Below are 13,139 nucleotides of genomic sequence, written 5' to 3'. Positions count from 1 at the left end.
AAAAGAATTAATTAGTAAACTTAGATTGTCAAAAATTTCTTTCAATAGTATCCTAAGGAGATTTAGTACTCTTAAGTATAACAATTAAACTTTGTCCATACAAATTATAAACATTGTTTGACAAAGCTATAAACTAAATCTCTTTCAAGATTAAAAATAAATAAAGTTGAGGAGAAATAAAAAGTAATACAGTTGAAGATTCTAAATTTTTGAATGAAGAAAATTACTAAATAACTTGTTCAAACATAAATGGTAATTACAGAATCCTATTAAACCTCAAATTTTATGATCTTCACACATAAAAGTAAGCAGAAAATTAATATGATCAAACTATATTGTCAATCAACTCCCAAAATTATATGAAGATTGATGATGAATGAAATTATTTTCTCCCATTCCAAGGCCTCTTCCTTTACCATAGCAACTACTTCACTCATCCTCTAAAAAAAAATAAGAACATTTCAAACTCGTTAACAAATAATAACAACTACTGTAAGAATCTATTTCACAATTGAAAATAAATTACAAAGCTCCATCACCTCTTCATCACATAATCATCATTCACCACAGATTTTGATTTATTAGAATCTTCACCCTCATTCTAAAACATTAAGACCTCAACCATAGGATTAGTATGAATCATAATATAAGAGAGAATCAAAATATTGAGTTATAGCAATTACTAATCCTTTGTTGTAGGCCCTTATATCCTCCTCATATGCTAGTCTGTCCTTTAGTATTTGCTTGGTATGAAGCTTTTTTTTCCTGAAAGATGATAATGTAATGAATTAGAGAGTAAATCGTAAAATAATAACAAAATTGGAAATAATTGTTATCCGAAGAAAGAAGAATAATAAAAGAGAATCAGAGAACACGTTTGCTTTGCTCAAAGCATCGGACATGGACTTCCACCTAGCACCACTAGCTTTTCCAACCTATTTGGATTTCAAAGAAACATAAGCCGATGAGAATATTTATTTATCTTCTATTATATTTTTTGTTCCATTTGATTTCAGGATGATGTAGTTTTTATTTATCTTCTATTATCATTAGCTTATTATAACTTGGATGTCAGATGTTATTTTATTGGAGATTGCTACAGTAATTTTTTTGGAAAAATACTGTTACTTGGACTATCCAATTTTTATATTTTAATAGATAAATTTTATAAAAATTACATGTCCACACTATTGCTAGTATAGAAGATTAGTTTGGTCATATGTTATTTTAAAATAGTGAATTCTATGATGCCTATGGTATGGTGTCTAACTTTTATCTAATTTACTTGATATGGTAAGTTTTGAATATTTAATAATTTTTTATTTTTATACTTTTAAAATTAAATATTAATTTTTAATTCTTTTAGAAAGTTAGGCAAACATTTGTAGGCACCATAGCAATCACCTTTTAAAATATCAAAAATAAGAATAAGAACTAAAACTATTATATTTTTTGTTTCATTTGATTTCAGAATGATGTAGTTTTTATTTATCTTCTATTATCATTAGCTTATTATAACTTGGATATCAGATGTTGTTCTATTAGAAATTGTTATAGTAACTTTTTGGAGGAAATACTGTTATTTGGACTATCCACCTTTTATATATTAATATATAAGAAAAATTTAATTTTTAAAAAATTTTAAATTCTATAAAAGTTATAGCTGTTCAAAAACTATATGAAGTAAGACAAGATTTCATTTAGATTAATTATATCATAAAAGAAACATTTGGCAAGGGGACAAACAACCAGAAGAACTAAGCTCAAATAATAAAATTCAAGGCATCAGTTCTATACTATAGATACAATGCATGAAATTTGTATCTCTAGAATTGCTTGCTTATTGAAAATACTTAGACTTATTCATATTCATTATAAAGGTAATAGAAATTTCAAGAAAATATTTCATCATTCAATTACCTGAAGTTTAGTAGCCAAACCTTTCTTCTCCTCCTCAAGTTCTATAATCTATTTTTTTTAAATAAATAAATAAATGAAACATTGATTAGTAGATGTAAGAACAACAAAATATGAATTTCTAAAAAAAAGCAAATGCAGCAAGTAGGCTGCATACTTGAGCTCTTAATTTCCTAATTGTCGATTCTTGAATTGCCTGCTTTCTGTAGTTACAACGCCATCAAATAAGGCAGTGCCATTTATTTTAAAAATGAACTCAAAGCAGGGAAAAAATCCAAATATTAAATTCAAGTTGAAAATATCCAACTGCCGTACCTTCTGAACATAATCTAAGCTTAATTTTCTTCCTTTTCAGAACATAGCGAAACAAGAGAACAAATTATTGTTTAACCATTTTTCTCAGGAATTTCATTTCTTCTCCTAACCATTTTTCTTAGGAATTTCATTTCTTCTCCCAACCCCCTCTCTCTTCCTCCCCCCCCCCCAAATGAAGACAATAAATGTTAAAAACAAAAGAAAGAAAAAAAAGAATGAAGAAAAAAAAATACCAGCAAATGGACGTTGACGACACGACAAAGGATCTTAGTGGGATTTTTGAACACTGGAATCGTTTGATTTAGTTCTTGATTTGTTGATTCTTCTAACTACAGCCACAAAATATACATAGAAGTTTTAGAACTTGGACCACCCTGCAAATTTTTTTCATATTAAATATGCAAGTGAGTTTTTTCTTTTTCTAAAAGATACACATAGGAGGAGTACTTTAACCATAAGAAATCTGTTGTTAATACCTTTTCAGCTGAAATTTGTCTCATGAGGTAACCATTATGAAGTGTATATATAAAAGTGACATTTAATTAATCTAAGTTCAAAATATAAAAGTGATTTGATTTATACAAGTCAGTCAAATTATATGTTATATCTTTATATTTTTTTTAGGAAACAATAAGAAAAATGAGCAACTTATTCTGCATCTGATAACATTCTTTGACACGAAGCACTTAAATTCATCATTCAACTACCCAAATGGATAGGAAAATTTAATAATTAACAATAGTAGCAGTACTAATAAGTAATAATAACAACAGTAACAAGAAATAAATAAAGCATCAAGTGAAAAATGTTACAAATAATTGCCATAAAGAATTTATACTCATTCATCACATTCAACTTACATCCAAGCTAAGAGTAACACATAACCTTACTACTGTTATGAGCCCCCTCAGCTATATATATAGATTCAGCATAATGCTATTCTTACTTTTTCAATACTCAGAATAAATACATCAATGGGAGATTATAAAATTAAACAATATAAAAAAAATAATCTAAACAGAATTTGAAACCTTGTCAAAATTTTTAAGTGTCTTAGTGGATCCTCTTGATGAAGTAAACATATCCTCAATACCAGCGAACTACAGCATCTTTTTTGGAACCCTCATACTCTATTGATATAAAACATTAGGCAAGAATAAAATACAAGGAGACATCTTCAATTATATATAAAAGTCATGAAACTTCAATGCTAACAAATCTGTATAAGGCATAACAAAGTCATAGTATCCCTTATTTTCAAATTTCAATTATGATTATACACAAATTTGATCCTCCTGAACCCTAATTAAATATACTTAAATTTTTTTTTGTAAATTATAAGAATTACAAGAGAGATCTTATTTTATAATTTTATAACTTTTTTTAAAATCACACATATATTAATTAGATCTAACAATACAAAAAAAAATAGAAAAGAACAAATTAAAAGAAAAACTAAAATGTCGAATCACAAATTTAAAATAAATAAAGTAGACAAGTTGTTAATTGAGTAAGAGTGATTTTTATAATTGTTTATGGAATTGATATAAGAATTGCATGATTTTGTAAGTATGAATTTCAAGTGATTTTACTAGAATTAATTAATTTTATTGTCAAAACTCAAGTTAAATTAAGAGTTAATATTAATTATCTTGATGACATAATTTATTTGAGTAAATTACCAATTATGCCCCCGAATTTGTAAAACGTTGACATAAAAACCCCTAGAATAAGATAACGACAATCATACCCTTGAAAATTTTAAAAACGGATCAGATCTACCCAGCTGTGAGGAGAACCCTTCTCCGTTAAATGGAGTTTGTTGATGTGTCAAACGGAAGTCCAACGTGGCATCTGTATTAGACTCTCAATCCCTTCTATCCCTTATATAGTTGTAGGTGAGAACGTTTTCCCCAAATTGATCAGCAAGCAAAACCCTAACCAGAGACATGCATGGTGGAAGCAGAATCATGTCAAATTGTAATCGAAGGTGGTCCATGAAAAATTGTAGCTCCGAAGGGGTCGAAGAACACGTGAGGAAGTCATATGATGGGACATGCTTCTGCCGTCTTCAGGTGGTGGCTTTGAAGTCGAAGACAAGGAGAAACCCAGGAAGATGGTTTTTCAGGTGTCCTCTGTGGAAGGTATGTATGAATATGCTACTACATTTGTCCCCTCCCCCTCGGTTGAGAATTGAGCTTGATGAACTGTATCTGTGTTGGGCAGACGAAGAACACTGGGTGCCGTTATTTTCAGTGGATGGATGAAACTATTGAGGAATCTGCTGGGGTGGAGGAATCCTCTAATAATGGCACAGTAGTATGCAATGCATGTGGGGTCTTGAAAGGGAGGTTTACCAGTATTGAGACTGAGACGACACACATAGATGGAGAGATGTTGATAGAGCAGATGAAGAGAGTTGAATTGCTTGTGTGTTTCATTCTAGGGGGACTTGTACTGAGTTTATGTATGAGTTTGATTTGTTTGGTTAGGTAGGAGAAGGGATGAGTGTAGGACAGGGTTTATTAATGAATGTTAATTGTTGTTGTTGCTTAGAAGTTATGTTGACATTGATGTTGCTATTTAGTCACTTGTTGAGGAATTGAAAATGTGTCTTGAATTCGATTGCATCAGTAATAGAATCATGAATTAAGTGAAGTGAATCTAACTAAAATGGTAACTGAGATATCAAAAGTAATTTCATAACATTAAGCATTAGAACTAATTGGTAAAGGCACAAGAACTAAAAATTGGTAAAGGCAGAAGATTAACTAATTGGTCTGCATAACATTAAGCAATAGAACTAATTGTTCCATCCAAAATACTACAAACTGGGTAATCAGTCTTAATACCAGATGACAAAATACTCAAATTGTCCAACAAAAGGCAATAACCAACCATAGTAAATATCAACATACAACCCAAAATATAGATAAACCACTGCAACTAAATATTAACTTATAACCCAAAAAGATCAACTAATTATGCACTCAAGTTGCCCTCAAGTTGACTATTTTGGCATGAACCTTGAGAACCTAGAAGTGGTTGCTTTAGATGCACCATTCATGGTTTCATTTGAGACAAGTGGAGACCTTGTGGAGTCTGAAACTTCTGAACCAGTAGCAGGTGTTGTATGGGCCTTATCTGTGGGGCCTAAATGGTGGGTTGGGCCTTGGAGTGGCAGATGGGCCTGGAGCTATGGGCCTCACATTGGGTTGGGCTGTTGGAGCTGGAGATGTGGGCCTCATAATCGGTTGGGCTAAGGGGTGTCTCCTAATAGGCATCTTGACCCTGGATCTTTCCTTGCTAGTAGATGCAGCAGCAGCCGCAGCAGCATTGGAGGGAGTTTTAGATCTTGTTGCTCTCCTTGCAGGGTTGGATATAGCAGATCTCCTTCCTTCACCATGACTTGTTGTACCTGATGTGTTGATGTAACCCTACAACAAATAAAGTCTGTTTAGTACATGTGAGTTAAGTGTAAACAACAGTTATTGAGAAATGAGCTACCTCTTCATCAGCTTCAGACTGTGGGTGGCCTTGGGTGAGCTCCTCTTCAACTGCATCCATGGTTTCTTCCCAGAACATCTCCTGCTCTGAGTCTGACATGTCTTTTAAGCTCCTGGGTGGCACAATCCCTCCTCTTGCCGGTTGATCTGCTGCAGGTGCTTGTTGTACATCTTCACCTTCCTCAGCTGCAGCAGGAGTCTTCTTATCAGGACAAGTCCTCGAATTATGTCCCACCTACGAAGACAAGATCATTCCAAGCATTAACACATTAGAACAGTCAATATCAACAGGCATTGATTAAGTGAGTTTTTATTTACCTTTTTGCAATATTTACAACTTGTCTTTCCATAGCTCCTCTTGATTTTGTACTGGCTCCCACTCTGTCTCTCTGATTCATGCCTTGCTCTCTTCTTTGTAGGTCTTCCTATTGGCCTCTTATAAGGTGGAGGGAGACACGGCAGCCCTTCTGCATCAGCCCAATATTCTTGACTAGGGACAGTGTTGATGTGAAATTGGTATGTTCTATTGTATGCTTCCATAGTCAGCCAATGGTGGACATAATCTTCTGGTCGTTGATTTTTTCTTTGAATTGCAGCAATTCCATGACAGCAAGGCAGACCTGTAAGTTGCCACTTTCTACAAGTGCAACTCCTTTCATGAGTGTTGACCCAAACTGTTCGACCATGCCTTCTAACTTCAAAGACATTATGCTCATCATATCCCACCCATTGAGCTTCCCAGTAGTTTCCTTCCTTCTTTTCCTTCTCTAGTCTGCTCGTCTGGATAGGCGCCAGTTTACCCGTGTAGGCCATGAGTGCATCTTTGTGGGTAGCCATAGTCTTCATGAGGTAATATCTAATCTCCTCTAGCATGGTTATGATGCTCTTGCCTCTTAGCCCCACCATGGTTGCATTAAGAGACTCCGCATTGTTGTTCGTTATGTTATCCACTTTGGGCCAAGTGGAGAATCTTGATCTTGACCAAGTTTCTTGCTCATACTTAGACAGATATTCCCAAGCAGAAGTATTAATTCTCTTTATGGCATCCATACCTTCATTAAACTCCTGATCAGTCAGTGCCCTTGCACATTGAAATAGCAACTGTTTCAGTTCTAGGTCTTTCCAACGCTTGTTAAAATTCCTCCACATATGCATAGTACAGAACCTGTGTTTAACCCCTGGCATAACTTCTTGTAGAGCAGGTATTAGCCCCTGTAAATAACTAAGTTAGACATCATATACTATAACATAATTGCACACACAAATTAATTACTAACCTTCTGTTTGTCAGACATGAAGTGCCAATCGAATTGCCTATGATCCCCGATATCATCCAACAAATACTCTAGGAATTCTTTCCAATTGGTCTTTGTTTCTGCATCAACTACTCCATATGCAACTGGGAATAGATGATTGTTGGCGTCCTGAGCAACGGCTGTCAGCAGCTGCCCCCCAAAATAACCCTTTAAAAATGCTCCATCAAGGCATAGGAAAGGCCTACATCCTTCCTTGAATCCCCTTTTACATGCTTCTAGACAGATGTATAGACTTCTAAACTTAGGCAGCCCCTCTTGTTGTGGTGTTGTGCTCATACGGCAAGTGGATCCTGGATTGGCCTTACGCAGCTCAGACAAGTAAGTCCTTAACTTCAAATATTGTTCCTTCTCTGTGCCCTCGATGACATCCTTAGCCTTCTCCATTGCCCTAAACATCATCCTCTCTCCGACACAAATATCAAACTCAACTTTGAACATTTCTCGAGCCTCTCTATGGGACAAGTTAGGACAAACCCTAATCTTGCTAATCAACTCCTCGGCCACCCATTTACAAGTGACTGACCTGCTTTTATTACTCCTAGGACATGTATGCTCATCAACCAGTGTTTTGATTTGGTAACTAGGGGGCTGGTTTCTCCTTGCACAGTAAACTTCCCAAGGACAAGTTTCGTTGTAACAGATGACCCTGCACCTATGTGGTTCAACCTTGAGGAAAAATGCCTCTCTGCCCATCTGAATACTATACTTCCTAACTGCATCCTTAAACTGCTGCATCGTGCCAAACTCCATCCCTAACTCCAGTCTAATTTTGCCAAACTTTGTATCAGGATTATACTGAGGGAATACTAGATTTTCATCTTCAGAATCAGAACCTGGTGGGGTGTGTAGCTCTTCAGAGTGATACTGATATTCAGTAGGCTCTTCATCAATGTCATTTGGGTTAGGCACAACCACCCTTGGGGCCTGATTCTCTTCCCTAGGTGGCAGAATCCTCTGGCCGGATGGACGGGGTCTTCGATGAATCCTCCGACCTTGAACCCCACAAGACGCACCCTCATCTAGTTCAACAACATTACGCATTCATAGCTTAAGGTTATTAATTAATTGACAGTTTATGGCAAATACATTTACAAACCCAAAAGAAAAACAACATTACTACTAGGATCTACAATTCATATACTAACCAGCATGTCCTTCACTATTGTTTTCTGGTGCAGGTTGATCTCTACCAAATGGTGGGGGCCTCGCATGTTTCTTCCTGCGTTTTCTTCCCCTGCCATTAACTTCTTCAGGATTCGATGGCCTCTCATGGTCTTCAACATGGGTCTGCTGATTGTCTCCTTCATTGAGGGCCTCATTTTCAGTTGTTCCAGCCTGACCTTGATTAGAAAGGTTTTCAGTACCAGCCTCCTCTGGCAATGGTTCATCATACCCCCTTTTGTTCAATGTTAGTTCATCCTCTTGTTGTTGTTGCTCCTTGTGCTGTGGGGGATCCTCTTGTTCATTTGCTTCATTAAATAAAGGTCCTCCCTCTACTTCTGTATGTTCAGATCCTTCCTCCTCTTCATTTTGTTGCGGTTCCTGGTCATGATTTTCCTGGTCTTCTAAGCAAGGCATCTCAACATACTCTGGATCCATATCAACTGGATGCTCAAAATACAAGTGAACCCTGTTTTCATTCCTCAGTGCAGCATCACACATCTTAACCACATCGGCATCCCTTCTGAGCACCCGTAACCCGTTAGCTAAATCCATCCCTGGCTCCAACCAATAAACTTCATTATACCTAGTATAACCTAAATCTAGAAACAAGCCTTCAACAAGGAATAGATTACAAGTATCAACATGCACCCTCTCGATGATACTCAGTAAACCACCATTATACTTCACCCCACCATCTGCATCCTTCTCTAACCAACCCCGATGGTGATAAACAAATGTGATATGCGTAGCCATCTGACAAAAATCATCAAAAAAGTCATAAACATCTAACATGATACATGAAAACACCATCATCATACCTCCATTGCAAACCTCAAACGACTGATAATAACACCAACGCAAACATAGAATGCTTACCAAAACCTTGGTTGATCAACGGCGACTTCTTCACTCTGTATCAACGCCAAACGTGATACCGCATGTGACGTTGCCAAATCCAAGAAACGAATACAAAGCGACAACAGACGAACAGAAACAGAGACGACCACCCACAAACTCCTCAGTTTCGCGCGTCCAACATAGTCTTAGTTAAATATGATGTTTCACTTAGGGTTAATTCTGTCATTTCATCTCAATTGGGCAATTAGGGTTTGTTGAATTGGGGATACATGGACAAAACGTGATTGAGAGTCTAATACGGATGCCACGTTGGACTTCTGTTTGACACATCAACAAACTCCGTTTAACGGAGAAGGGTTCTCCTCACAGTTGGGCAGATCTGATCCGTTTTTAAATTTTTCAAGGGTATGATTGTCGTTATCTTATTCTAGGGGTATCTATGTCAGCGTTTTACAAATTCGGGGGCATAATTAGTAATTTACTCAATTTATTTCATCCAATAATTATTATATTTATCATAGAAGATAATTTTTTCTATATTTCAAAGAGGTTTCGCTAGAATTTATCATACAGTTTATCAACTTAAATACTCTTTAGTGAAGCATTATGTCAAACTTAAAAATTATTTATATTTTTTATCTGTACATAAATGATCTGAGCACATTTTAAATAGTTTACCAATGTAGAATTTGTTTGATTTAGTAGTTCATTTTTATTCATATTTTAATAAAAAATAAGATGATATATTTGTCAATATATATTTTTTATTGGTGAACTAAGATTATGCCTAATTTTATATAAACTGTATCTTATTTTTCATCTAAAATTTTATATTATTCTTATTTGAAAATTAAATAAGTACACATAAATTTGGTTAACATAAATAAGGAAGATAAGAACTAAATAAAGATTAAGAGTTGACAGAATTACATTATTGTTAGATTTTGTCTTATTGATCTTTTTGATAGAGTAATTAAATTTATTTGACAGATATTACAAGATGAATTATCCATTGATCTTATAAACTTGGAACAATTAGTAAATAATAAAGAAGAAGGAGAAAGAAAAAAAAACATACAAAAAAAATATGCATAGGCAAATTTTAATTTAATTAAACTTGGTTAAAAGCAAAATTTGATTACTATTTTTGTATTGGAAAAACAACTTGCTTATTTCTCTAACTATTATCATGTTTTTCTAGCCTAATATAAGATAGTATTAACAATCCTTTCCTATTTAATTGTAATCATAAAAATTCAAATTTAAATATAAATTTTATAATTTTAAAATTTTTAATTAATAATTCTTTTTCTAACTAACAATCCATCTTTAATAGGAATAACATCAATAATTCAAAGTATATGTATACTTATTTTGTTTGCACTATAAATAAAATATGTAAAATTATATAAAAATTCATATAATAAAATATTTATCATTATTTTAAAATTAGACTAAATAATTCAGTCAAAAAAGTACTTTATTAATATTTCAAGTTATCAATTGTTAATGACAAGTGTTAAAAGAATGACAAAAAGACAAACATAATTTACTTTTAATTTACTTTTAAGCATTCCATTATAACTTGGATCCAATAAGATTAAAGATACACAAAAAAGATAACCAATAAATTTTATCATGTTAAAATTTCAAAAATATTATAGATATTGTATAAAGATTTTTAGTTCAAATATCAATATATGACAAGCCGATTTAATAAAAAACTTCTAAACAAAATACATATTCTGACTTAAAAAGAGTTGAATACAAATCTAATGAGTCAGCAATACAAGAAGAGCATAACTAATTATTCCATTTGTACACCTTCATTTTTGCCTAGCTTCTATTTTTCCATTTTCGATGACTGATGTATTAAATAATGAATATCGTTATAAACCCCACCATGTTCTTTTTTGCTGTACTTAGCTCTCTGTCTCTAGCAACTTTCAGTCAACAAGAATTATCCCAAATCTAAAAAGTAAGATGCAAAAATACCTTTGGTTAGGTATAAAATTCACATTTATCCAACTTTCAGATTTCTCAAACATTAAGCGTAGTGAATAATGCTTATAATTAACTAGTGGTTTGGCATAAAGTAAAGTTAGCCTATGCTTTATCCATGCCTTTAGCAAGAAATTATCACATGATCATAATAAGATTAATACACTTTGTGATTAGCTTATTAAGCTATCAAGTTTCACAATCAATTATCATTACTGTGTGGTCACCACTGAACATGGCAAAGAAACAAATTCAATCACAACAGTCTTAAATTCAATTTGGTAAAGTTTTAATTTCAACAATTTTAAATTCTTTTTGGAGCAACAATTGATATAAATTTCAACAGAATCCTAAAGGTGCAATTGATATCCCCAAAATAGCACTTAAACACCAAACTTCAATTATAAATTAGATGCTGAAATTATAAAAGCACTTCAAATATTTCTACATACACAGCTCATATTAAGTGTAGTGCCTAGGCATTAACAGCATTGCTCATGAGCTTTTCAAAAAAAATCCTGTGAATATAATTGTCATGCACCAATACATTAAATCCACGACATAATTAAGTTAGAGTAAAATACCTATTTCATACTTAAATGATTAAAACCCTCATAATTTAGTTCCAAAAGATATTATATTCGCATATGCTATATGAATTATCAATATACTAACAACTTATTATGAGGCGACAAATCAATAGTTGCATACACATAGTTATTACCTACTTCAGCTTTTGCTTCAGCTCCATTAGCCAAAAGTGATGCGAATTCAAGAAGCACGGAGAGAACTCGAGAAGAAACAATGTAAGATGGATTTTCGTTATTGGTTCAAAATTCAAAACTACTAATACTAGCTTCTTTATTTGGATTATATCTAAAAATTCAAAACTACTAACTAGGTTAAGATAACTCAATTATATCTAAAATTCATGTATCTTAATTCTTATTTGTTTTTGACACAATCAATCAAGTAATTGTACCATATCGGTTATATTAAAACAATAATAATTTTTTTCATGAAACCTAAAGGAAAAAGAAGTAATGAGGCAATAAGGTGCACGAAGAAAAGAAAGTAGAGAAGTGAAAGTAATTGATACCCATCCCGGGTGCAGAAAGCAACGTCATTGTTCTGCTTTATGTACCTCTGCATTAGTAAAAAAATTAAAAATTGAAATCTAAAATTAACAATAGCAGAGAGTGGACCAAAATCAAAATTCAATGGAATCAAAACCAAAATCAACAAGAGAAAAACCCTAAATTCGGTAATTTGATAACAGCACATCAGAAGAAATGATCCAAAATAGAACTTCCATAAAATTACTAGGAAAAAATAAGTAATAAAGACATGGAGGAAGAGATACCTAAGGATCGAGTATGATGCGAGAGGCTTGAGATGAGGTGAACGGCGGAGAGTTATCGATTTTTCTGAGAGGACAGAGCACGGCACCACGGCGGAGCAGAGCAAAGGTTTTAGAACGCCAACCAGAGCAGAAGTTTCAGAACGGCGTGAGCAGATGAACACCGCAAAGCAGAGCAGAAAGAACAAGGCCCCAGTTCCAGCAGCGAGGAACACAATGACAGCGACCGGAGAAGAGGGATTACAGCAGTGCTCTGTTCCATAAAATCCTGAAGCATGGTAGAAGATGTATAAGTCCAATTATATTAAAGGAGCCCATCACTGATGATCCAAATAAAAAAAAAACAATAGGGCAGCCCACTTCCTTATACCCAGTTGGGAATTTGCAACTTTGTCTCCTGATTCTATTAGCCGGCTTCATTCAATTAGCAAGCCCAAATAAGGTGACAGAGCTTTGCTAAGCCTGTTCTCTACTGTGCCACTTGTCACAATTTCCTTCAATCTGTATAAATAAATCAATATGCTATAAATGGCCTTAATTTTATTCTTAATACTAGCATGATAATTCGTGTAGTTGTACGGAAATCATATATTTTAAAATTTTTAAATAAAAAATATTAAAATATAACTAAAATATGTCGTATAAAAATATGTATGTTGTATTAAATTTCGATAATAAAAAGATTATTGTTATGTTAAAATA

The 13,139-nt window shown here is 33.5% G+C and overlaps 1 protein-coding gene and 1 long non-coding RNA gene across 4 annotated transcripts; both read right to left on the bottom strand.

Moving 5' to 3' along the window:
- Positions 1 to 206: 206 nt before the first annotated feature.
- Positions 207 to 935, bottom strand: LOC140180803 (uncharacterized). Its single transcript, XR_011874771.1, has 2 exons — positions 540 to 935; positions 207 to 440 (listed from the first exon to the last, which is right to left on the bottom strand). It is a non-coding gene; the product is annotated as an uncharacterized lncRNA (long non-coding RNA).
- A 4,064-nt stretch (positions 936 to 4,999) lies between these two features.
- Positions 5,000 to 12,717, bottom strand: LOC112764636 (uncharacterized). 3 transcript variants are annotated; one of them, XM_025810336.3, is made up of 7 exons: positions 12,441 to 12,717; positions 9,095 to 12,223; positions 8,200 to 8,971; positions 7,016 to 8,073; positions 6,057 to 6,950; positions 5,740 to 5,973; positions 5,000 to 5,669 (listed from the first exon to the last, which is right to left on the bottom strand). In XM_025810336.3, exons 3-7 carry the CDS (start codon positions 8,969 to 8,971, stop codon positions 5,373 to 5,375), a joined length of 3,255 nt encoding a protein of 1,084 aa, XP_025666121.1. In that variant the 5' UTR covers positions 9,095 to 12,223; positions 12,441 to 12,717; the 3' UTR covers positions 5,000 to 5,372. The 3 variants fall into 3 exon arrangements, 2 of the variants coding, with proteins under 2 accessions (XP_025666121.1, XP_025666120.1); XM_025810335.3 differs by having other exon boundaries at positions 12,177 to 12,223; positions 12,441 to 12,714; XR_011874770.1 differs by lacking the exons at positions 5,000 to 5,669; positions 5,740 to 5,973; positions 6,057 to 6,950; positions 7,016 to 8,073; positions 8,200 to 8,971 and having other exon boundaries at positions 10,789 to 11,047; positions 11,530 to 12,223; positions 12,441 to 12,714.
- Between the last annotated feature and the right edge of the window lie 422 nt (positions 12,718 to 13,139).

The sequence above is a fragment of the Arachis hypogaea genome, chromosome 17, assembly GCF_003086295.3.
Source record: "Arachis hypogaea cultivar Tifrunner chromosome 17, arahy.Tifrunner.gnm2.J5K5, whole genome shotgun sequence".
NCBI lineage: Eukaryota > Viridiplantae > Streptophyta > Magnoliopsida > Fabales > Fabaceae > Arachis > Arachis hypogaea.
This window is presented reverse-complemented; position numbering and strand designations above follow the sequence as displayed.

Bases quoted from the DNA above. Each gene is read 5' to 3' on its own strand.
- LOC112764636 (XM_025810336.3), bottom strand. From the start codon at position 8,971: ATGGCTACGCATATCACATTTGTTTATCACCATCGGGGTTGGTTAGAG. The intron at 5,974-6,056 runs GTAAATAAAAAC...TTGTCTTCGTAG, and splicing joins GTTGTAAATATTGCAAAAAG to GTGGGACATAATTCGAGGAC. The intron at 5,670-5,739 runs GTAGCTCATTTC...TATTTGTTGTAG, and splicing joins AGTCTGAAGCTGATGAAGAG to GGTTACATCAACACATCAGG.